The sequence below is a fragment of the Hypanus sabinus genome, chromosome 6 (genome assembly GCF_030144855.1).
Source record: "Hypanus sabinus isolate sHypSab1 chromosome 6, sHypSab1.hap1, whole genome shotgun sequence".
Lineage (NCBI taxonomy): Eukaryota > Metazoa > Chordata > Chondrichthyes > Myliobatiformes > Dasyatidae > Hypanus > Hypanus sabinus.
The window spans coordinates 3912869-3934446 of record NC_082711.1 but is presented as its reverse complement, the minus strand read 5'-3'; the positions used below and the strand labels follow the sequence as shown (position 1 = coordinate 3934446).

General features: G+C 50.9%; 1 protein-coding gene across 4 annotated transcripts in view; it reads right to left on the bottom strand.

Moving 5' to 3' along the window:
• The window catches only part of LOC132395247 (alanine aminotransferase 2-like), a 123485-nt gene that overhangs the window by 48596 nt on the left and 53311 nt on the right, over positions 1 to 21578 (bottom strand). For all 4 annotated transcript variants that reach the window (XM_059971560.1, XM_059971561.1, XM_059971562.1 and 1 more), the window contains 3 exons: positions 15460 to 15549; positions 14333 to 14441; positions 11962 to 12095 (listed from right to left, as the gene is read on the bottom strand). In XM_059971560.1, coding sequence (XP_059827543.1) covers positions 11962 to 12095; positions 14333 to 14441; positions 15460 to 15549 — 333 coding nt within the window. The remainder of the gene's footprint in view (positions 1 to 11961; positions 12096 to 14332; positions 14442 to 15459; positions 15550 to 21578) is intronic.

Genomic DNA, 21578 nt, shown 5'->3' with positions numbered 1-21578 from the left:
TCTGGGTATTGAGGAGTCTGATAGCTTTGGGGAAGAAACTGTTACATAGTCTGGTCGTGAGAGCCCGAATGCTTCGGTGCCTTTTCCCAGACGACAGGAGGGAGAAGAGTTTGTATGAGGGGTGCGTGGGGTCCTTCATAATGCTGTTTGCTTTGCGGATGCAGTGTGTAGTGTAAATGTCTGTGATGGCGGGAAGAGAGACCCCGATGATCTTCTCAGCTGACCTCACTACCTGCTGCAGGGTCTTGCAATCCGAGATGGTGCAATTTCGGAACCAGGCAGTGATGCAGCTGCTCAGGATGCTCTCAATACAACCCCTGTAGGATGTGATGAGGATGGGGAGTGGGAGATGGACTTTCCTCAGTCTTCACAGAAAGTAGAGACGCTGCTGGGCTTTCTTTGCTATGGAGCTGGTGTTGAGGGACCAGGTGAGATTCTCCGTCAGGTGAACACCAAGAAATTTGGTGCTCTTTACGATCTCTACCGAGGAGCCGTCGATGTTCGGCAGGGAGTGTTCGCTCCGTGCCTTCCTGAAGTCAACAACCATCTCTTTTGTTTTGTTCACATTCAGAGACAGGTTGTTGGCTTTGCACCAGTCTGTTAACTGCTGCACCTCCTCTCTGTATGCTGACTCGTCGTTCTTGCTGATGAGACCCACCACGGTCATGTCATCAGTGAACTTGATGATGTGGTTTGAGCTGTGTGTTACAGCACAGTCATGGGTCAGCAGAGAGAACAGCAGTGGACTGAGCACACAGCTCTGGGGGGCCCCTGTGCTCAGTGTGATGGTGTTGGAGATGCTGCCTCGATCTCCCAGTGTCCCAGTCAAGAAGTCTAGAATCCGGTTGCAGAGGGAGGTGTTCAGGCCCAGTAGGCTCAGCTTTCCAATCAGTTTCTGAGGGATGATTGTGTTGAATGCTGAACTGAAGTCTATGCACAGCATCCGAACGTATGTGTCTTTTTTGTCCAGGTGGGTTAGGGCCAGGTGGAGGGTGGTGGCAATGGCGTCATCTGTTGAGTGTTTGGGACGATACACAAACTGCAGGGGGTCCAGTGAGGGGGGCAGCAAGGTCTTGATATGCCTCGTGACAAGCCTCTCAAAATACTTCATGATGATGGATGTGAGTTTAACGGGGCAGTAGTCATTTAGGCAGGACACTGAAGACTTCTTCGGCACGGGGATGATGGTGGCGGCCTTGAAGCACGTTGGAATGGTGGCGCTGCTCAGGGAGATGTTGAAGATGTCAGTGAGAGCATCTGCTAGCTGGTCTGCACATCCCCTGAGCACTCTACCAGGGATGTTGTCTGGTCCAGCAGCCTTCCGTGGATTGACCTATTGCAAATTGCAACGGGTCCAGGTCCTTGCTGAGGCAGGAGTTCAGTCTACTCATGACCAACCCCTCAAAGCATTTCATCACTGTTGATGTGAGTTGTACCGGGTGATAGTCATTAAGGCAGCTCATATTATTTTCTCAGGCACTGGTATAATTGTTGCCTTTTTGAAGCAAGTGGGATCTTCCATACATAGCAGTGAGAGGTTGAAAATGTCCTTGAACACCCCTGCCAGGTGGTTGTAACAGGTTTTCAGAGCCTTACCAGGTACTCCATCGGGACCTTCAGCCTTGCGAGGGTTCACTCTCTTTAAAGACAGCCTGACATCGGCCTCCGAGACGAAAATCACAGGGTCACCGGGTGCAGCAGGGATCGTCACAGCTGTGGTTATATTCTTCCTTTCAAACGGGCATAGAAGGCGTTGAGTTCATCTGGTAGTGAAGCATCACTGCCATTCATACTATTGGGTTTCGCTTTGTAGGAAGTAATGTCTTGGAAACCCTGCCGGAGTTGTTGTATGTCCGATGTCGCCTCCAATCTCATTCGAACTTGTCTCTTTGAAATAGCCCTCCGCAAGTCATACCTATTTACTGGTACAGACCTGGGTCGCCAGACTTGAATGCCACAGATCTAGCCTTCTGCAGACAACGGACCTCCTGGTTCATCCACGGCTTTTGGTTTGGGAATGTACAGTAAGTCTTTGTAGGCACACACTCATCCACACAGGTTTTACTGAAGTCGGTAACAACTGCAGCAGACTCATCCAGATGTCCAAAGTCCGATGGTCTAATGTACCCTGCTCCCCACCACACAGGGTTAATGTTGGGTGTGAGGGCATATCGTGAGCACAGGCAGTCAGTGTCTGATAGAAGAGTTCAGTAATTGAATACTAATTGAGCCTGGTACTCCATGCACTGGCCAGGAAGCCCATTTGTTGCCATGGTCGCCACGTAGGGGGTGGGGAGACTCCCTGGTCCTCTGTCAAAGTCCCACAGCACCACTGAGCCCAGCACTGCTACACCTCCTCACCTGCAGCCGGTGGGATCGACCTGTTCACGCACGGCATGACCAGATCAACATGTCAGGCTTCACTGGGTGGGGATCCCAGTGCGGAGATCCCTCAGTACGGCCCCACCCACAGCGCAGATCCCTCAGTATGGCCCCTCCCACAGCACAGAGATCCCTCAGTAAGGCCCCTCCCACAGTGCAGATCCCTCAGTACGGCCCCTCTCAGGAGAGAGAGAGAGAGAGAGAGGGGGAGAGAGGGAGAGAGAGAGGGGAGAGGGAGAGAGAGGGGGAGAGAGGGGGAGAGAGGGGGAGAGGGGGAGAGAGGGGGAGAGGGGGAGAGAGGGGGAGGGAAGGGGAGGGAGGGGGAGGGAGGGGGAGGGAGGGGGAGGGAGGGGGAGAGAGGGGGAGAGAGGGAGGGGGAGGGGGAGAGAGGGAGGGGGAGGGGGAGAGAGGGAGAGGGAGAGGGAGAGGGAGAGGGGGAGGGGGAGGGGGAGGGGGAGGGGGAGGGGGAGGGGGAGGGGGAGGGGGAGGGGGAGGGGGAGGGGGAGGGGGAGGGGGAGGGGGAGGGGGAGAGGGAGAGGGAGAGGGAGAGGGAGAGGGAGGGAGAGAGAGAGAGAGAGAGAGAGAGAGAGAGAGAGAGAGAGAGAGAGAGAGAGAGAGAGAGAGAGATGGCTAGCCACACACCACCAAAGCAAGGGTATTCCGTGCCCGTACATACTGGCTGGCTGTGGACAAGCAGAATGGAGATGGTGCAGAGGGATTCTTGTACCCATCTCCGATACTGGATCTACAGGAGTCAGGGTGAACTGAAGATGTGGAGATACCCTTGCCCTTACCATAATGGTATTTCACAAAGACAGACAACTCAACCCACCATATATGGATGGCTCTCAGACAACATTCATGCACCATCAGTTGACAGAACGTGGAACTCAGGGACTTGGCCGATATATTTTTAAACATGTTTTTGTAACTCTATATTTTTCTGCTATTGTAATTATAAATGCTTTATGTGCTGTTGGTACTGGTTGCTCCTTGGCCTGGAGGAACGCTGTTTCATTGGGCTGTATTCATGTATGGCTGCAGCGTGCTGTGTGCTGTTGGGACTGTGACTTGCTCCTTGGCCTGGGGGAACACGGTTTCATTGGGCTGTATTCATGTATGGCTGCAGCGTGCTGTGTGCTGTTGGGACTGTGACTTGCTCCTTGGCCTGGGGATCGCTGTTTCATTGGGCTGTATTCATGTATGGCTGCAGCGTGCTGTGTGCTGTTGGGACTGTGACTTGCTCCTTGGCCTGGGGGATCGCTGTTTCATTGGGCTGTATTCATGTATGGCTGCAGCATGCTGTGTGCTGTTGGGACTGGTTGCTCCTTGGCCTGGGGGAATGCTGTTTCATTGGGCTGTATTCATGTATGGCTGCAGCATGCTGTGTGCTGTTGGGACTGGTTGCTCCTTGGCCTGGGGGATCGCTGTTTCATTGGACTGTATTCATGTATGGCTGCAGCGTGCTGTGTGCTGTTGGGACTGTGACTTGCTCCTTGGCCTGGGGGATCGCTGTTTCATTGGGCTGTATTCATGTATGGCTGCAGCGTGCTGTGTGCTGTTGGGACTGGTTGCTCCTTGGCCTGGGGGAACGCGGTTTCATTGGGCTGTATTCATGTATGGCTGCAGCGTGCTGTGTGCTGTTGGGACTGTGACTTGCTCCTTGGCCTGGGGGAACGCAGTTTCATTGGGCTGTATTCATGTATGGCTGCAGCGTGCTGTGTGCTGTTGGGACTGGTTGCTCCTTGGCCTGGGGGATCGCTGTTTCATTGGGCTGTATTCATGTATGGCTGCAGCGTGCTGTGTGCTGTTGGGATTGTGACTTGCTCCTTGGCCTGGGGGAACGCAGTTTCATTGGGCTGTATTCATGTATGGCTGCAGCGTGCTGTGTGCTATTGGGACTGTGACTTGCTCCTTGGCCTGGGGGATCGCTGTTTCATTGGGCTGTATTCATGTATGGCTGCAGCGTGCTGTGTGCTATTGGGACTGTGACTTGCTCCTTGGCCTGGGGGATCGCTGTTTCATTGGGCTGTATTCATGTATGGCTGCAGCGTGCTGTGTGCTGTTGGGACTGTGACTTGCTCCTTGGCCTGGGGGAATGCGGTTTCATTGGGCTGTATTCATGTATGGCTGCAGCGTGCTGTGTGCTGTTGGGACTGTAACTTGCTCCTTGGCCTGGGGGAACGCGGTTTCATTGGGCTGTATTCATGTATGGCTGCAGCGTACTGTGTGCTGTTGGTACTGGTTGCTCCTTGGCCTGGGGGATCGCTGTTTCATTGGGCTGTATTCATGTATGGCTGCAGCGTGCTGTGTGCTGTTGGTACTGGTTGCTCCTTGGCCTGGGGGAACGCGGTTTCATTGGGCTGTATTCATGTATGGCTGCAGTGTGCTGTGTGCTGTTGGGACTGTGACTTGCTCCTTGGCCTGGGGGATTGCTGTTTCATTGGGCTGTATTCATGTATGGCTGCAGCGTGCTGTGTGCTGTTGGGACTGTGACTTGCTCCTTGGCCTGGGGGAACGCGGTTTCATTGGGCTGTATTCATGTATGGCTGCAGCGTGCTGTGTGCTGTTGGTACTGGTTGCTCCTTGGCCTGGGGGAACGCGGTTTCATTGGGCTGTATTCATGTATGGCTGCAGCGTGCTGTGTGCTGTTGGGACTGTGACTTGCTCTTTGGCCTGGGGGAACGCGGTTTCATTGGGCTGTATTCATGTATGGCTGCAGCGTGCTGTGTGCTATTGGGACTGTGACTTGCTCCTTGGCCTGGGGGATCGCTGTTTCATTGGGCTGTATTCATGTATGGCTGCAGCGTGCTGTGTGCTGTTGGGACTGTGACTTGCTCCTTGGCCTGGGGGATCGCTGTTTCATTGGGCTGTATTCATGTATGGCTGCAGCGTGCTGTGTGCTGTTGGGACTGTGACTTGCTCCTTGGCCTGGGGGAACGCGGTTTCATTGGGCTGTATTCATGTATGGCTGCAGCGTGCTGAGTGCTGTTGGTACTGGTTGCTCCTTGGCCTTGGGGAACGCGGTTTCATTGGGCTGTATTCATGTATGGCTGCAGCGTGCTGTGTGCTGTTGGGACTGTGACTTGCTCCTTGGCCTGGGGGATCGCTGTTTCATTGGGCTGTATTCATGTATGGCTGCAGCGTGCTGTGTGCTGTTGGGACTGTGACTTGCTCCTTGGCCTGGGGGAACACGGTTTCATTGGGCTGTATTCATGTATGGCTGCAGTGTGCTGTGTGCTGTTGGGACTGTGACTTGCTCCTTGGCCTGGGGGAACGCGGTTTCATTGGGCTGTATTCATGTATGGCTGCAGCGTGCTGTGTGCTGTTGGGACTGTGACTTGCTCCTTGGCCTGGGGGAACGCGGTTTCATTGGGCTGTATTCATGTATGGCTGCAGCGTACTGTGTGCTGTTGGTACTGGTTGCTCCTTGGCCTGGGGGAACGCGGTTTCATTGGGCTGTATTCATGTATGGCTGCAGCGTGCTGTGTGCTGTTGGGACTGTGACTTGCTCCTTGGCCTGGGGGAACGCGGTTTCATTGGGCTGTATTCATGTATGGCTGCAGCGTGCTGAGTGCTGTTGGGACTGTGACTTGCTCCTTGGCCTGGGGGATCGCTGTTTCATTGGGCTGTATTCATGTATGGCTGCAGCGTGCTGTGTGCTGTTGGGACTGTGACTTGCTCCTTGGCCTGGGGGAACGCGGTTTCATTGGGCTGTATTCATGTATGGCTGCAGCGTGCTGTGTGCTGTTGGGACTGTGACTTGCTCCTTGGCCTGGGGGAACGCGGTTTCATTGGGCTGTATTCATATATGGCTGCAGCGTGCTGTGTGCTGTTGGGACTGTGACTTGCTCCTTGGCATGGGGGAACGCGGTTTCATTGGGCTGTATTCATGTATGGCTGCAGCGTACTGTGTGCTGTTGGTACTGGTTGCTCCTTGGCCTGGGGGAACGCGGTTTCATTGGGCTGTATTCATGTATGGCTGCAGCGTGCTGTGTGCTGTTGGTACTGGTTGCTCCTTGGCCTGGGGGAACGCGGTTTCATTGGGCTGTATTCATGTATGGCTGCAGCGTGCTGTGTGCTGTTGGGACTGTGACTTGCTCCTTGGCCTGGGGGAACGCCGTTTCATTGGGCTGTATTCATGTATGGCTGAATGGCAATTAAACTTGATTAATTTAATTTTGCAAGAATTTAGTAAACATACAGTGCAGTACAGATCCTTCAGCCCATAATGTTGTGTCAACCTTTTAACTTACTCCAAGAGTTCTAAAAATTTAGTCCAAATTTCTACAGGTGTACGGTGGAACACATTCTAACTGGCTGCATCACTGCCTGGTAACTTCACAGGGTTGAAATAAGCTGCAGAGACTTGTGAACTTAATCAGTTCCATCATGGGCACTAGCCTCTGTAGTATCCAGGACATCTTCAAAGAGTGATGCTTCAAAAGGCAGCGTCCATCATTAAGGACCCCTATCACCCAGGACATGCCCTCTTCTCATTGCTACCATTAGGGAGGAGGTTCAGGAGCCTGAAGACACACACTCAATGTTTCTGGAACGGCTTCTTCCCCTCTGCCATCTGATTTCTGAATGGACAATGTACCCATGAACACTACCTCAATACTTCTTTAAAAATTCTATCTTTGCACTACTTACTTAATTTAGCTATTTAATAGATATACACACTGTAACTCATTTGTCTTTTCTCTATTATTATGTATTAAATTGTACCACTGCCCCAAAGTCAACAAATGTCACGACATATGCTGGTGATACTAAAACTGATTCTGAGATCAATCAAACCCTTTCCTCCCACATGTGAACGAGGGAATATTGGTCGACAGACACCACTGGAGACCTCGGTCAACACCAGAGCTGAGGTTCTGATATGCTATATTGCAGAGTTCGGAAAGGAGCTTTAGAGATAGTTGGTGGGTCCCGAGAGTGGAGCACACAGCTCAGCACATCACGAAAACCAGCCTCCCCTCCCTGGCCTTCATAAATCAAAGTGTTGAGTACAGGAATTGGGATGCTTACTGAGGCTTAATCTGGATTCATTTCTGCCGTTCTGCTCACCTGCCTACAGCAACAATATCAGAGGATGAAAGAGTGTGGAGAAAGTTTACAGCAGGTCAGGCAGCCTCTGTGGAAAGTGACAAAGAGACAACGTTTCAGGACTAATGAAGGGTCTCAGCCCGAACTGTCGACTCTTCATTGCTTGCCATGGAGTAGAAGCTGCCTGACCTGCTGAGCTCCTCCAGCATTTTCTGTATCTACTCCAGATTTCCAGCATCAGGTTCAATCTCACTGACGTGTGTCATGAAATGGTGTTCTGTGGCAGTACAGTGCAATAGCTAATAAAGAACCACAAATTACAGTAAGTATATATTGGATACATAAAAATATAATGAAATAAGCAATGCAGAAATCAGGAAAGATAAATCGAGAGGTAGTATTCATATGTTTGTTGTCCATTAAGAAATCATTTGGTGGAGGGGGAGAAGCTGTTCCTGAAACAAGGAGTGTGTGTCTTCAGTCTTCTTGGAGAAAGATGTTGGTAAGACCACAGACAAAGTCAGGAATCAAAAGGCTGAGCGTGGTGTGACTGGTGTCCTGAGCTGCGTGTATTTCAATACATAGAAACATAGAAAATAGGTGTGGGAGTAGGCCATTCGGCCCTTCAAGTCTGCCCCGCCATTCAGTATGATCATCCAACTCAGAACCCTGTACCTGCTTTCTCTCCATACCCCCGATCCCTTTAGCCACAAGGGCCATATCTAACTTCCTCTTAAATATAGCCAATGAACCGGCCTCAACTGTTTCCTGTGGCAGAGAATTCCACAGATTCACCACTCTCTGTGTGAAGAAGTTTTTCCTCATCTCGGTCCTAAAAGGCTTCCCCTTTATCCTTAAACTGTAACCCCTCGTTCTGGACTTCCCCAACATCAGAAACAATCTTCCTGCATCTAGCCTGTCCAATCCCTTTAGAATTTTATATGTTTCAATAAGATCCCCCTTCAATCTTCTAAATTCTAGTGAATATAAGCCTAGTCAATCCAGTCTTTCTTCATATGAAAGTCCTGCCATCCCAGGAATCAATCTGGTGAACCTTCTTTGTACTCCCTCTATGGAAAGAATGTCTTTCCTCAGATTAGGGGACCAAAACTGCACACAATACTCTAGGTGCAGTCTCACCAAGGCCTTGTACAACTGCAGTAGAACCTCCCTGCTCCTGTACTCAAATTCTTTTGCTATGAATGCCAACATACCATTTGCCTTTTTCACTGCCTGCTGTACCTGCATGCCCACCTTCAATGACTGGTGTACAATGACACCCAGGTCTCGTTGCATCTCCCCTTTTCCTAATTGGCTACCATTTAGATAATAATCTGTTTTCCTGTTCTCGCAACCAAAGTGGATAACCTCACATTTATCCACATTAAATTGCATCTGCCATGAATTTGCCCACTCACCTAACCTATCCAAGTCACTCTGCATCCTCCTAGCATCCTCCTCACAGCTAACACCGCCACCCAGCTTCCTGTCATCCACAAACTTGGAGATGCTGCATTTAATTCCCTCGTCTAAATCATTAATATATATTGTAAACAACTGGGGTCCCAGCACTGAGCCTTGTGGTACCCCACTAGTCACTGCCTGCCATTCTGAAAAGGACCCATTTACTCCCACTCTTTACTTTCTGTCTGCCAACCAATTCTCTATCCACATCAATACCATACCCCCATACTGTGTGCTTTAAGTTTGCACACTAATCTCCTGTGTGGGACCTTGTCAAAAGCCTTTTGAAAATCAAAATATACCACATCCACTGGCTCCCCCTATCCACTCTACTAGTTACATGGTAGCTCATTCGATGAGGTATGAGGTACCCAAGAGTTATCGTAGGGAAGGCGGATGAGCTCAGGGCTTGGATCAGCTCCAGGAATTATGATATTGTAACCATTACTGAGACGTGGTTGCAGGAGGGGCTGGACTGGCAGCTCAATGATCTGGGGTTCCATTGTTTTAGACGTGACAACAGGAGGGATTAGGGGGGAAGGATGACATTACCAGACAGGAAAAATCACAGCAGTGCTCCGTCAGGACAGACTGGAGAATTTTTCTAGTGAGGCATTATGAGTAGAACTGAGTAAAACGAAAGGTAGACAGTGTTAATGGGGCTATGTTACTGACCACCCAACTGTCCGAGGGATTTAGAGCAACAAATCTGTAAAGGGATCACAGATTGTAGCAAGAAACATAAGGTTGTGATAGTACAAACAAGAGAAAATCTGCAGATGCTGGAAATCCAAACAAAACACACAAAATGCTGGGGGATCTCAGCAGGCCAGACAACATCTATAAAAAAAAGTATAGTCGATGCTTCGGGCCGAGACGTCAACTGTACTCTTTTCTGTAGATGTTGCTCGCCTGCTGAGTTCCTCCAGCAGGTTGTTACAGTAGGTGATTTTAACTTTCCACATATTGACTGGGAATCCCATACTGTAAAAGGACTAGATGGGATAGAGTTTGTCAAATGTGTTCAGGAAAGTTTTCCTCATCAGTACGGAGAAGTCCCAACGAGAGAGCGTGTGATACTGGATCTGCTTTCAGGGAACGAGACAGGGCAGGTGGCAGAAGCTTGTGTCGGGGAACACTTTGCATCCAGTGATCATAATGCCAGTAGTTTCAAAGTAAACATGTAGAAAAGATAGATCTGATCCACAGGCTGCAATTCTAAATTGGTGTAAGGCCAGTTTTGATTGTGTCAGAAATTATCTGGCCAGTGCAGATTGGGATAGGTTGTTTTCTGAGAAAAGTGTACTTGATAAGTGGGAGGCCTTTAAAAGTGAAAAGCGTGTCCGTGCATGTCAGAATAAAAGGTAAAGATATCAAGCGTGGGGAAACTTGGTTTTCAAGAGATATTGAGGCCCTGGTTAATATAAAAATGGAGGTGTATGGCAGATAGAGGCAGGTAGGAACAAATGGGGTGCTTATGGAGTACAAGAAATGCAAGAGAACACTTAAGAAAGAAATCAGGAGGGCTAGAAGAAGACATGAAGTTGTTCTAGCCGACAAGGTGAAGGAGAATCCTAAGGGATTCCACAGAAATGTTAAAAAGCAAAAGGATTGCAAGGGGCAAAATTGGTCCTATGGAAGCCGAGAATGGTAATCCACGTGAGGAGTCATAACAGGTGGTGGAGATCTTCAATGCATTCTTTACATCTGTATTTACTCAGGAGATGGGCACAGAGTGAGGCAAAGCCGCATCAACTTCATCTGCAGATTACAGAGCAGGACATGTTTGTCTTTGTGCTTGATAGGTCCTGTCTGAGAGTTTGAGGAAGTTACCAGGAAATTAGACGGAGGCAAGGCAGAGGATGTTGTCTGCATGGAATTTAGTGAGGCATTAGACAAGGAGCCGTATGGGAAGTTGTTCAAAAAGGTGCAATCACTCGGCATTCAAGATGAGGTAGTAAATTGGATTAGACATTGGCGTTGTGGGAGAAGCCAAAGAGTGGTTGTAGGTGGTTGTCTCTCTGACAGGGGGCCTGTGACTAGTGGAGTGCAGCAGAGATTGGTGCCTGGTTCATTGTTGTTTGTCAGTGATCTGGATGATGACGTGGTTAAAAGGATCAGCAGATTTGCAGATGACACTAAGTTTGGGGTGTAGTGGACAGTGAGGAAGGCTGTTCTGAGGGATCTGCATCAGATGGAATGTAACGCAGACAGTGTGAGGTTTTGCACTTCAACAGGACCGGCCAGGGTAGGTCTTACAGTGGCTGAAAGAGTACAGTGAAATTTTACAAGGATGTTGGCAGGTCTGGAAGACCTGAGCTATAAGAAAAGATTGAATCAACTGAATTCCCTAGAACATAGAAGATTGAGAGGAGATTTGAGAGAGATATACAGAATTATGTGGGTGTATGTAGGACAAATGTAAGCAGGTTTTTTCCACTGAGGCTGGGTGGGATTACAACCAGAGGTCATGGGTTAGGGGTGAAAGATGAAAAGTTTAAGGGGAACATGGTGGGAAGCTTCTTCACTCAGAGGGTGGTGAGAGTGTGTTTCTGTGCTGTATTTCTCTATCACTCTTGTATATCCTCTTGATGGTAGCAATGAGAAGAGGACACATCCTGGGTGATGGGGGACTTAATGATGGATGTTGCCTTTCTCAGGCATCGCTTTTTGAAGGTGTCCTGGATACTGGGGAGGCCAGAGCTCTTGATGGAGATGACGAAGTTTACAACTTTCTGCAGCTTTTTCTGATCCTCTGGAGTGGCCCCTCCACACCAGACAGTGATGCTGCCAGTTAGAAAGCTCTCCATGTGCATCTAGAAATATGTGGGCGCCTTTGGTGACGTACCGAATCTGCTCAGACTCCTAATGAAGCAGAACCACAGTTATGCCTCCTTTGGATCAGTATGTTGGGCCAAATCTCACTTACTGCACTTCCTCAGTAACTGTGACACTTTATTCTGCATTCTGTTTTTGTGTGAACCACCTCGATGTACCGCCATACGGAAAGAACTGTGCGCAGACATCGGCAATAACAGATGAGAGCTGGTCTGGACTTACCACGATGGCATCACTGGCCCCCGTTGAGAGGAAGATGTTGTCTGGGTTTGATGGGGTCCCGCCGTCCCGTCTCTCGATGTACTTGGCCACACTCTGCCGAATGACCTCGATGCCCTGGCTTGCGGAGTAGGCACCTGTGAGATGTGACCCCAGGAACCTCAGCATTCAAAGACCTTGGCACCCGGTGACCTCTCCACCCCACCTTGAGTTGAAAACTCCGCCTCCTCTTGAACGTGCCGCTCCACCCCCTCCTGGCACCCACAGGGATGGAAGAGAGCAGGACAGGAGCCCAGCACACCGTCACATGGTAGTGTAGTGGTTAGTGCAAGGCTAGTGCTGCTTGGGGTGCTGGAGTTCACAGTTCAATTCCTGCGCCGTCGGTAAGCAGGGTGGGGACAAGGGTTGAGGAAGCAGAAGGGTGGGGGGGGATGCTCAGAAGGTTGGAAGGGGAAGAGGCGATGATGCATCAATCCAGGAGAAGTGGGAGGCTCAGAGACAAAAGATTGGGCATCTGGCCCACGCTAACTGAGACTCCCATCTCCCAAACTTGTCCCAATCACCAGCATTTGGCCAATAGCTCTCTGAATACTTCCTCTCTGCGGTATCGCAAACAGTTCTGGTCACCCCACTATAGGAAGGATGTCGAGGCTTTGGAGAGGGAGCAGAAGAGGTTCACCAGGATGCTGCCTGGATTAGAGGGCATGAGCTGCCCTGAGAGGTCGGACAAACTTGGGTTGTGTTCTCTGGGGTGGTGGGAATTGAGGGGAGACAGGCTGGAGGTGTATGAGACTACGAGAGACACAGAGACAGTATTTTTATCCCAGGGTTGAATTTTCCAGTGCCAGAGGGCAGGCATTTAAGGTGAGGGGTTCACATGGAAGGAGATGTGAGGGCTAAGATTCTTTTAAACACAGAGAGTGGAGGCAGATCCATCAGGGACTCTTAAGAGCTGTTAAGATAGACACATGAATAAGAGAGAAATGGAAGGATATTGTGTTGGCAGAAGAGATTAGTTTAGTTAACCATTTGATTACTAATTGAACTGGTTTGGCATAACGTCATGGTCTAGGGGGCCTGTTCCTGTGCTAGACTGATCTATGCTCTATATCCTATCCATGTACCCGTCCAAGAATTGTTTAAATGTTGTTAATGTAGATTCAGATTAATTTATTTCCCACACATCCAGTGAAATAAGTCAACCAACACAGCTGAGGTTGTGCAGGGGGCAGACTGCAAGTGTCGGCTACTGGGGCACAGGACACTGACAGCAGCTCGCCAGAGTTCTTGGTCCAGGGCCATATTTCAAGTTGGCCCCATGTATAGCCCACCTTATGATCCTAGGTGATAAGGTCTTCAGAGCTTCTGCTGGTGTTTCTGTAGCGCTGGGGTTTACAGAATGGGTTGCTAGCCCCATGCCCAACCCTCCTCCTTTCACAGCCAGGCTTGGGACCGTCCATGGTGGAGCTGGCTGTTTCTGCCACTCATGGTCTGATACAGCTCCTTCAGATCACCTCTCAGTCTCCTTCTTTCCAGGGAAAGAGACAGAGACTCCTCAACACAATGACCCAACTTCAACACACAGTTCCCAAGCAGAAGCTGAGGAATAGAGAGAGAAGAGATAGCATAGTTGTTGGGGTCCGGCGGCTCCTGAAGGTTACCATAGCCAGGGGAGGTAGTGGGGACAAGTTCCCAACAGCATGGGCCTCAGGAAGCTTCTGACCAGCAAGTTCAGCTCCCTGGCCTTCATGTGCGGCTTAATAGAAATGGAATCATTTCTACTGACAGGAGAAGGGGCAAAGTCAGGTAACTGGTGCCTTAAACAGTTGCTTTGGACAGATGGAGCTCCTGAATTGTGCTTCGGTGCTCACTCAGCAGAAGGGAAGCTCTGATCTCAAACCTCTGCACCTGCGCATGGGGGAGGCTTGCGGAGTAAACGCCAAGCATCACGGCATTGAGTTCAGTGCTGACGGACAACTCCGGTGATGCTGCTCTTTCCGTCTCTGCCGTTCCTGCGTGGAGAGGGGGAGCTTGCTCTCCATGTCGTACTGGTCAGCCTGTGTATCAAGCTAGATAGCTAGAACAGAACATCCATGGTCATCCCTGACCAACAGGGAGCCTGCAATTGACAGTGAGGAGTTTGGGTAGGGGGTTCTGAGTCCAGGGAGTGAGGGGTGAGTTGTAGGGAGTGGTGTTGAGGAGGTAGATACAGGGTGAAAGGGAGGTGGGATTCACACCATGGGTAGATTGGGAGGCAATGGAATTGGCTGTGACACCAGCCCCCACCTCCCCGGTTATTTGTGTCTATAGAATGGGAACCTTTGTGGGACCCTGTGCACCAACCCACCACTCCAGTGAGGCCCGGCCCCCTCACCTAGGCTCTTTCCCCCACAGCTGTTGAGGATTCTCCTCGCCCTTGACTTGGCATCTTCAGGCAGATCAGAGTCACACAGGAGCTGAGGGTAGGTGCAGATGGCCAGGACCTGTGGGGGCGAGAGAGGCAGTCAGTCCCCACCCTCCCTCATTGGAGCAATGATCCAGGTGGGGTGGGGGATGTTTGGAGAGATGGGAAGGAGACGGAGTAAGAAGGGAGAGGAAACTGGGGGAAGAGAAGGAGGAGGAGAGAAAGGTGGAGATGGGGGAGGGTGGGAGGAGGACTAGAAGATGGTAAGGAGAGGGAGGAGAGGAGGAAGGGGAGGGGAGAAGACAGGGTGGAATGGGTGGGGGGGAGGGGATATTGGTAGGAGAAGAGGGGGAAAGGAAGAAAGGGGAAGGGGAGGGGAGAGAAGATCAGGAGGGAGGGATGGGAAGAGGAAGCAGACAGGGAGGGGGGAAGAGATGGAGGTATGTGGAGGAATGAGGGACTAGTCGGGGAGGGGAGGGTGGAGGAGGCGAGGAAATGTGGTGTATGAGGGGAGATGGGTAGGAAGGGGGTAGGAGGTGAGTTGGAGAGGGTGGAGACAACGGGGAGATGGGGAGGAAATAGATAGATAGATACTTTATTGATCCCATGGAAATTACTGTGTCACAGTAGCATTACAACTACACAGATATATAAATATAAATATTAGAAAAGAAGTCCAAAGAATAAAAAATAAGTTACCTCAAAAATACCATTGCTCGAGCTCACTACTGCATAGATTGTACTGCAGACAACAAGCCTGCAGACTCCAAAGGACCTCAGTCTCCTCAGGAGGTAGAGGTGACTCTGGCCCTCTGTGTTGGTGCCCCACTCAAGTCTGCCCCCCTCGGGTAACTGAGGTCCTGACCACAGGGAGCAGTAACAGACTTAGTTGTGGGCAGAAGGAAGGGAACAGGGGGGAGGAGGGTCAGAAATTCAGTGGCAGGCTGTGACTCAGCAGCTGACCGTGCTGGTCCACCGTAGGGCTCGGACTCAGGGATGACATAGTGTCACATCCAGCCAAAGCTTGTGGTCACAGTGACATAGGCCCTGACCCCTCAGAGGATCACCCCAGCCCCCACAGACACCTGCCCCCTTACCTGTCGGATGAAGGTGATGGGTTTCTGACCCATGGCATGTGCATCCCCAATGTTGGCTCTGATCACTTCTGAGAAGGGTTTCTTGACACCCTGTGGAGGGAAACGGGAGAGCAACCTTAGCAGAGCTCCCTGCCCACAAACTGATGTAACGATCGCGACATCAAAGCTATCTTATCTATTTATACTTCATGCAGTTTTTATGATAGTGCTCTTCATATGATTTTTTCTGCTGCATTTGATCCAGAGTTACAATCTCCTTTACTCTTGTGTACAGAAAACGACATTAAACAATCCTGAACAGGGGAGAGTCAGGCCCTCTCACCCGGGGTAGAAATCTCAGTACTGAGGGGACAGGGGAGAGTCCGGCCCTCTCACCCGGGGTAGAAATCTCAGTACTGAGGGGACAGGGGAGAGTCCGGCCCCCTCACCCGGGGTAGAAATCTCAGTACTGAGGAGACAGGGGAGTGTCCGGCCCCCTCACCCGGGGTAGAAATCTCAGTACTGAGGGGACAGGGGAGAGTCCGGCCCCCTCACCCAGGGTAGAAATCTCAGTACTGAGGAGACAGGGGAGAGTCAGGCCCTCTCACCCGGGGTAGAAATCTCAGTACTGAGGGGACAGGGGAGAGTCAGGCCCTCTCACCCAGGGTAGAAATCTCAGTACTGAGGGGACAGGGGAGAGTCCGGCCCCCTCACCCAGGGTAGAAATCTCAGTACTGAGGGGACAGGGGAGAGTCCGGCCCCCTCACCCAGGGTAGAAATCTCAGTACTGAGGGGACAGGGGAGAGTCAGGCCCTCTCACCCGGGGTAGAAATCTCAGTACTGAGGGGACAGGGGAGAGTCAGGCCCTCTCACCCGGGGTAGAAATCTCAGTACTGAGGGGACAGGGGAGAGTCAGGCCCCCTCACCCGGGGTAGAAATCTCAGTACTGAGGGGACAGGGGAGAGTCCGGCCCCCTCACCCAGGGTAGAAATCTCAGTACTGAGGAGACAGGGGAGTGTCCGGCCCCCTCACCCGGGGTAGAAATCTCAGTACTGAGGGGACAGGGGAGAGTCCGGCCCCCTCACCCAGGGTAGAAATCTCAGTACTGAGGAGACAGGGGAGTGTCCGGCCCCCTCACCCAGGGTAGAAATCTCAGTACTGAGGGGACAGGGGAGAGTCCGGCCCCCTCACCCAGGGTAGAAATCTCAGTACTGAGGGGACAGGGGAGAGTCAGGCCCTCTCACCCAGGGTAGAAATCTCAGTACTGAGGGGACAGGGGAGAGTCAGGCCCTCTCACCCGGGGTAGAAATCTCAGTACTGAGGGGACAGGGGAGAGTCAGGCCCTCTCACCCAGGGTAGAAATCTCAGTACTGAGGGGACAGGGGAGAGTCAGGCCCTCTCACCCGGGGTAGAAATCTCAGTATTGAGGGGACAGGGGAGAGTCAGGCCCTCTCACCCAGGGTAGAAATCTCAGTACTGAGGGGACAGGGGAGAGTCACCCAGGGTAGAAATCTCAGTACTGAGGGGACAGGGGAGAGTCCGGCCCTCTCACCCAGGGTAGAAATCTCAGTACTGAGGGGACAGGGGAGAGTCAGGCCCTCTCACCCGGGGTAGAAATCTCAGTACTGAGGGGACAGGGGAGAGTCCGGCCCTCTCACCCGGGGTAGAAATCTCAGTACTGAGGGGACAGGGGAGAGTCAGGCCCTCTCACCCAGGGTAGAAATCTCAGTACTGAGGGGACAGGGGAGAGTCAGGCCCCCTCACCCAGGGTAGAAATCTCAGTACTGAGGGGACAGGGGAGAGTCCGGCCCCCTCACCCAGGGTAGAAATCTCAGTACTGAGGGGACAGGGGAGAGTCAGGCCCCCTCACCCAGGGTAGAAATCTCAGTACTGAGGGGACAGGGGAGAGTCTGGCCCTCTCACCCGGGGTAGAAATCTCAGTACTGAGGGGACAGGGGAGAGTCAGGCCCTCTCACCCAGGGTAGAAATCTCAGTACTGAGGATGGCACAGCCTGCTGGCCTAGTGTAGTGCAGAGCCAGTGACCTGGGTCCAAGTTCAGTGTGTCAGTTTCTCCAGTGACCACGTGGGTTTCCTCCCACATCACCAGAATATGGGGAGTCGGCTGATTGGTCTGATGGGTGTAACTGGGCTGTGCAGGCTCTTTGGGCTGGAAAGGCCTGTGACCGTGTGGTATCTCTAAATAGATTACATATGGAATCAGGAGAGGCACAGGCCGGGTGAATGCACATTCTCAGGGCTGGGGAAACATGAGCACAGGGTCAGTGAAATAATTAATTATTTGCAGCCTTTGGTTTATGGTAAACGGTAGGGGTCCACAGTGTGAACTGATTCGGAGATACAACATGAAACAGACCCTTCTGGCCTAACGAGTCACACTGCTCAGCAACACCCAGTTAACCCTGGGCTAATCACAGGCCAATTTACCATCACCAACTCACTCTGAAATGTAAGGCGAGATATCGGCTTTTATTGACTGGAAGAAGGAACAAGCATTGGTTGACCACCATACTACATCCTGGAGACTGAGAGGCCGGGCTCAGGCCTTGATCGCCTTTATACAGGGGTCTGTGGGAGGAGCCACAGGATCAGTCAGCAGGGGGCGTGTCCAGACAGGTATATGTAGTTCACCACACCAACTAACCGGTACACCTTTGGAGTGTGGGAGGAAACGGCAGCACTCGGAGGAAATCCACATGCACACAGGACGAAGATACAAACTTTCTTACAGAGGACTGCGGGATTGACCTCTGACCTCCAACACGCTGAGCTGTAATAGTGATGTGCTCAGTGTAATGCTACCCCCGAGTGAGAGGAGAATGGGACCTGAGGGCTGCTTTTTACACCCAGAGGCTGGTAGATATGCGGAACAAGCTGCCAGACAGGGTTTGACGTAGCTACGATTGTATATCTAAAATGTACTTGGACAGATACAAGGATGGGAAAGGTTAGAGTCATTCGTTTCACTTGTCACACATATATCGAAACATTGGGTGCTGGGGTGGAGATACGTCTTTATCAAAGCGGGCGTGAGGCGTTCCTTCCCTCTGCTAACCCGCAGGCCACCCATGGGCAAGGTGTAGCACCCATTTAGCCCACTGGTCAGGGTCATGTGGGGCTGTGGGAGCAGGTGGATGGTCGTATGAGCAGCCGGTGTATATCACAAGTCCTGGTCATGTGACCACCAACACCAGGCAGACAACCTCTGAAGAGTATTGATAATGGCTGGGGTCACCCGTCTTGTAAAGACACTGTCCAGAAGAAGGCAATGGCAAACCACTTCTGCAGAAAAATTAGCCAAGAGCATTCATGGAGATGGAAAGCCCATGATGGCCCACGTCATGTGACATAACACAGAACGATGATGAACCATATAGTGAAATGCTTCGATTGCGTCAGTGACCAACACAGTCCGAGGATGTGTTGGGGGCAGCCTGCAAGTGTCACTATGGTTCAGGCACAAACATTGCATGCCCACAACTTACCAACCCGAACCCGTGTGGGAGGAAACCCACGTGATCACGGGGAGAAGGTCCTGACAGACGGTGGTAGTAACCTGCTGGTTTGGAATACTGTCATTTGTTTCTATTGCTTGTGTGATCTGTGCTTTTTCTGTCTTTTATGTTCTTTTTAAAATTGGGTTTCTTGCTTTATGGCTGCCTGTAAGCAGACAAATCTCAAGGTGTAACATTCTTTGATAATAAATGTACTTTGGATCTGGATACTTGGTAAGAATTGAATACCAATTTTGGGCTCTATGACACATTGTGTTAACCAGCTAACCTACCGTACTGTTCTTAGGAATAAGAGGGGCAATTTCTTCACCTAGAGGGATCAGTGTATGGAATGAGCTGCCAGAGAACTGGTTCAAGCAGGTACATTAACAACATTTAAAAGGTAGTTGTACATGGATAGGAAAGGTTTAGAATGACGTTTCCCAACCATTTTTATGCCATGGACCAATACCATCAAGCAAGGGGTTGTGAACCCCTGATAAAGAAGTTAATGGGTGAAATGTGGCCAAATGGGACTGGCTCAGGGAGACATCGTGCTCAGTATGGATCAGCCGGGCTGCAGGGTCAATCTCCGTGTCTCTGGCATCTGAGGCTGGTTCTGAAGGAACTCAGCAAACATCGTGTTCTGTGTTGGTTAGGGCAACATGGTAGCACAGTGGCTGAGCACAGCCATTGTCAGCACCAGCGACCCAGTCCAATTCCTGCTGCCGTCTCTAAGGAATTTGTACACTCTGCCGTGACCGCGTGGATTTCCTCCGGGTACTCTGGTTTCCTCCCACATCCTGCGGGCTGGGGTTAATAAACCGTGGATGCACTTTGCTGATGCTGGAAGCATTGTGAAACTTGCATCCTCAGACTGTCTGGGTTGCTGATGCAAACAACACATTTCACTATTTCGATGTACGTGTGACAGACAAAGCGAATGTTAAACATCGAAAGGATGTGTTAACGTGCTACTGTGGGCAGTGTACTTGGTAGTGCATAGCCATCGGGGACAACTTGAGGCATCGGAGTTCGATGCAGGTGTCCTCATCAGGTTTCCCCACGAGCTCCAGTTTCCTCCCACGCTCCAAAGATGTACAGGGAAGGTTAACTAGTCATTGTAAATTGTTCTGCAATTGGCTTACAGTTAATTCGGGGTTAACATAGAACATAGAAATCTATAGATCATGGCCCACAATCTTGTGCCGACCATGTAACCTACTCTAGAAATTGCCTAGAATTTCCTTACCTGTAGCTCTCTATAGCTCTGTGCATCAGTCCAGGAGGCTCTTAAATAGAGATTTAGATCTTAAGTATAGATGGATGAATAGGTAGATAGATGGAAGTTCCCACAGCAAAGATTCAGGGGGGTGACACTCTCTGCTTGACCGGTACAGATCTGGTCAGACTGTGGGACCGTGCTGTGCACCCAGAAGCATTGGGCCTGACAGCAGCTGAACAGCAGGGTGTGTGCAATCATCGGCAACAGCCGGAGGGTATTGAATACTGCAGGTTCACACCAGCACCACAAGCCTGGCCTCGTACTGAGGCACTGTGAGAGGTAGTAATCACCTTCAGAGATGATGCCCCTACCCCTCCACTTCCTGGATCAGTGAGCCAGAAGTCACTGAGTCATCACATCAAATATTCGTAACTCCCTGAAAGTCATTAGGGTGGTTAGAACACAAACAGCCTGCTTTCCTTCATCAGTCAGAACATCTTTCCTGTCCTATTCTCCCCACCTGCCTGTCACCTCCCCCTGGTGCCCCTTCTCCTCCCCATCCGCCATGATCCACTCTCCTCCCCTATTAGATTCCTGCTTTTCCAGCCCTTAACCTTTCCCAGCACCGGGCCTCACCTATCACCTCCTTTCCCTGCCCCCACCTTTTCATTCTGGCATCCTTCCCTTTCCCTCTCTCTCAGTCCAAAACGTCGACTGTACTCTTTCCCATCGATGCTGCCTGGCCTGCTGAGTTCCTCCGGCATTTCCTGTGTGTTGCTGGGATTTCAGCATCTGCCACACCTCTCAGATTTTCAGTTATGTTCCAGCTTTGCAAAGCTCAGGCTGGGCAGCACGCGGAATGTTGCGGACAGCTCTGGCTGCCCGATCGTAGGAAGGATGTCGAGGATTTGGAGAGGGTGCAGAAGAGCTTTACCAGGATGCTGCCTGGATTACAGGGTGCGTGCTGTACCTAGAGGCTGGACAGAGTTAGGTTGTTTTTCTGGAGTGTCGGAGATTGAGGGGTTGCTGGTAGACATTGGTAAGATTATGAGAGGCTTAGATGGAGTAGGCAGACAATATCTTTCTCCCCAGGGTAAAGGCCAGTTCAGTTGTGTCATTTAAGGTAAAATTGGATAGGTATATGGACAGGAAAGGAGTGGAGGGTTATGGGCTGAGTGCGGGTAGGTGGGACTATGTGAGATTAAGAGTTCGGCACGGACTAGGAGGGCCGAGATGGCCTGTTTCCGTGCTGTGATTGTTATATGGTTATATGGAAATATCTAATACCAGAGGGATGCATTTAAAATGAGAGGGGGTAATTTCACAAGAAATGGGAGGGGCGTTTTTGATGGGTGTCTGGAATGAGTTGCCTGGGGTGGAGGTAGAGGCAGATACATTAGAG